General features: G+C 42.1%; 1 protein-coding gene across 1 annotated transcript in view; it reads right to left on the bottom strand.

Annotated features, from left to right (window-relative positions):
- The window catches only part of agbl4 (AGBL carboxypeptidase 4), a gene marked incomplete at both ends in the record, with an annotated part of 551,901 nt that overhangs the window by 490,266 nt on the left and 57,508 nt on the right, over positions 1-4,127 (bottom strand). Inside the window, one exon of the mRNA XM_080831844.1 lies at positions 1,091-1,215. Within this exon, the coding sequence (XP_080687970.1) occupies positions 1,091-1,215 (125 nt within the window). The remainder of the gene's footprint in view (positions 1-1,090; positions 1,216-4,127) is intronic.

Consider the following 4,127-nt stretch of genomic DNA (forward strand, 5'->3'; position numbering starts at 1 on the left):
CGGATGACAAGGAGAAAAAGAGACGGAAGGAGGGAGAGTCGTCTAGGAGCCCCGTGACACAGCAGCTACTGACGGAGACACTCTGAGCCGCCAACACTGGACTTTAGCGAGCCAGACAGTCACACACAACACACAACACACACCACACGGAAAATACCTGCTCCGCAACACACAAGTCATGTCATGCCAGAAAAATAAAATCTACCAAAGAATTTGCTCCAAATATGAACATAAATAACAGCACAGATTCTGTAATGACATAAAACCCTACCCATACTATGTTATCAATATAACATAATGAATAAATATAATCATAATTTACTTTTCGCCTTCATTCTAAATATTATCAACCTTAAATGAATGATCAAACAAAAATAGTGTCGTAATAACAGTATTATAAGATATAACAACTTCATCTAACGGGTGTTCACGAAGGCCATTCTGATTGGCTTGTTGTAAGTAAGAAGAGAAGGATGCCAAAGTTCTCAGAACTTCACTAATGACTCCCGAGACTGCATGGGGGAATGAGGGCACGGTGGTACAGGATGACTCCCGAGCCTGCATGGGGGAATGAGGGCACGGTGGGGGTGACACTTGCACATGATTGAGTGCTCTGTGACTTTATCAATACGGAGATGACAAGCATATATCAAACGTCACTCTCCTTAATGCCATTCACCCTCATTTGCAACTTTTATAAAATTAAAAAGTGCTGCAGACTTCAGTGAGTGTGTATTAACTTTGATGGGACTGTCTGTGGTCGTGTTTGTCGGCAGACAGACTTGTGTGTGTGTGTGTGTGTGTGTGTGTGTGTGTGTGTGTGTGTGTGTGTGTGTCTGTGTGTGTGTGTGTGTGTGTGTGTGTGTGTGTGTGTGTGTGTGTGTGTGTGTATGTGGCTGTGTGCGCTGCATTTTTGTGTTGTGTTACATTTTTCATTCATTGTGTGTGTGTGTGTGTGTGTGTGTGTGTGTGTGTGTGTGTGTGTGTGTGTGTGTGTGAGTGTGTGTGTGTGTGTGTGTGTGTGTGTCTGTGTCTGTGTCTGTGTCTGTGTCTGTGTCTGTGTCTGTGTCTGTGTCTGTGTGTTGCTTACTTGAGTCTCTCGCACGTTCTCCACACTGAAGTTGAACCAGACTCTGAAGCGGGGGTTACATGTGTCAGGCCTGATGAAGAGGTCAAACTCAAACTCATTGATGTAATCCACTCTTCCCAGGTTACCTGCAACACACAGACACACACACAAATACACAGTCAAACGCGCACACACACATAGCACAGCACAAGAAGAGGAGCTGTGGGTTGAGACTATGAGACTGGCATTGGGCCAACACTGCGTCCATGGCCAGCCAACCCCCCCCCCCCCCCATTCAGTGCATCCCTTAGAGAGGGCTGTCTGACAAGGGCATAGTCCTTACTGAGAATTACTAACTGCTGTCGTATACATGACGTATACCACAGTGCAGGGTAAAACCCTAATATGGCCAACACATTAAGGGTGTTATTTTCTTATTGAGAACTGCTAAATGTTGCAACATGAGGTGCTATCAAAAAGAGAGAAAAAATACACCTGAGTTAAGTTTTTCTTTTTGATTACACCTCGTATACATGCAGGTAGCCATTCCAAAGAACAGATTAAAACCCAACACATTTGCAGGGAATTTTGCAAAGAGGTTATTACTCATGTTACCCATGCGATCATTTCATTCATTGTGTTTATCAAAAGAAGAAGGGAGAGGAAAAAAAAGAGCGCAATCATTCTGAGCACAAATAGTTTATTGAGGTTAAAGACATCAATTTACCATGTAATAGCTACAGAACTGGAAAATTAGCTTTCTGCATGTGCACCTCAGACAATTACAAAATGGGTCTATTACAATCTACAATCACAAGGAAAATTGTTTTAGTTCATTTTCCAGCCATTCCAACATTATTAAAGGAATGATTACGGCCAGAGAAGCAGATGATTCAACTACATTTTTTACCATAACCTCTTAATATCTAAAGTATATCTATCAATGTCAGAGAAGGACCCTTGAATTACAAGAAATGATTTTGGGTTTGAAAACTTAATTGGCTTTAACCCTGGCTTATTCTACTGAGCATGTATTGCAAGGATGCAAACTGAAGACTGTTTCGTTGAGCTGTCTTTGTTTCAGTTTCACATCTGTCTATCTGTTAAATAAATGGTTCTGTCCTCCTCCCCCTGACCTTTTCTGCATTAAAACAAATTTTAAACAAGACACACCCTTTAACCTTTAGATGCTTATCCTCTGCCACTGTCTAACGGAGCTCAGAAAATAAAAACAAATCAACACGAGTTTAGGAAACCAAAACCATTTCAGATTAAAAGGCATGCTTGTCAGTCGGGAGCACAAACGTCTTATTTGACATGGCAGGTAGTGAGCGAGGGCTGAGTGAGCAGTTTGTGCATTGGGGGGAGATTTCCCTTCAGACTAATTAAAAACTGCCGTAATGAAGTTAAGACGCGCTGGATGTGTGTACAGGGCTCCTGACGTGCAGACGGAGACTAGCCCTGACGTTGTTCTCCCCCACTACATACACACACACACAAACACAGACACACACACACACACACATGCGCGCAGACATAGACACACATACATACAAACACAAACACACACATGCACGCAGAAACAGACAGACACACATATACAGACAGACAAGACACACACACAGACACACGGCTCTCCCTGAAGCCAGACAGGAAAAGTGTGTGCGTTTTTGGGGGTGTACTACTGACTACTCAGACACAGCTCAGGTGACAGATTTCAGACAGATTTCGATGTTAAAAAAAACAACAACACATAATTAAACCAATCAGCCTCCGGGGGACTGCTCGTCACAACATGAAAGCAGCTAAATAAGCACAGGTAAGCCGAGAAGCAGCACGGACACAGATATAGTGGTAATTGTCTATCCTTGCTTCCCTTCCCTTTTTCTCTATGCTACGGCTTTTCCAGGGGTCGTGGCAGATCTTAAGGGGTTAACTATTCTCTCTCCGGCTCCGTCTTTTTCAGAGACTGCAGTGGATTGTAAGAAGTTGACAGTTCTATCTCTCTTTGTTCCATCCTTTCTGGGGGGGGGGTGGTTGAGCAACGGTGAAAGGCAACATATGTTTTTACACAAATTGAATAAAATACAAATCACACCTATGACCGATATCGTTTGACAGAATGCACATAAAATATAACAAGGTCTGATCTGTGCTGACAACCCTCTGCTCTGAATGTGACAATGTGAAAAACTATCACTGATTACAATCAAACCTTTCTGTTAGTTCACTCTCCTGTGTTTCAGAATCACATATAGGAATGGTGTTGTTGTATCAGTATGTATTAATTCATATGAATAGACCAGCCTTTTAATAGTTATATTACAAGGAAATGAATTGACATATTAAAAAACACACAGACATTAATTAATAATAAATAAATACTAGCTAGAAAATGATCACACTAGCTTGCATTACCTACCCATGAAGTAGGCTAATTTGTGTTGCTCTTATATTCTGGTCAAACCACGCTAGCTAGCTTGACAGCAAAATTCGAACCTGCGCTTGCCAGCTAGCTCAATGTAACAGTTGGCTAGCCTGAGAAGATTTGAGGCAATCTGTTTCTTACCATTTTGTAAAGTCGACACATAGCCTACATTGTTTAAGCATAATATCAGATACATTTACATCCAGTCGTTTAACAAAATGAGGTCTCTGTGTCATCATTCTCTCTGCAATGTCTGACTGACAAGAGGTGCTAGGTGGCTTTTGGAGAAATCCGCTGATAGTATGAAGGGAAACCCTGTGAAACTTTAGAAGTTGCTTTATTTTATGCATTCTACAGCTACATAACAGTCCCCGCAATTCATCTACGGCTATTAGGCCCAATGCAAGTGAAAGTGAAAATGTGTTTTAGACATTGTTTGAAATAGTAAATTGTTGAAAATGAAGAGCGTCCCCTGATGACATTGAAGAGTGTTTGTGCTTTAGGGGGCGGAGCCCCAGACGACCCTGCCCCAATGTAAACCCTGGGATTATCCCTCTCTCTCATCTCTCTCTCTCTCTCTCTCTCTCTCTCTCTCTCTCTCTCTCTCTCTAAGGCTCTGTATGTTCGGGA

Source organism: Sprattus sprattus (assembly GCF_963457725.1).
Source record: "Sprattus sprattus genome assembly, chromosome: 2".
Taxonomy (NCBI): domain Eukaryota; kingdom Metazoa; phylum Chordata; class Actinopteri; order Clupeiformes; family Clupeidae; genus Sprattus; species Sprattus sprattus.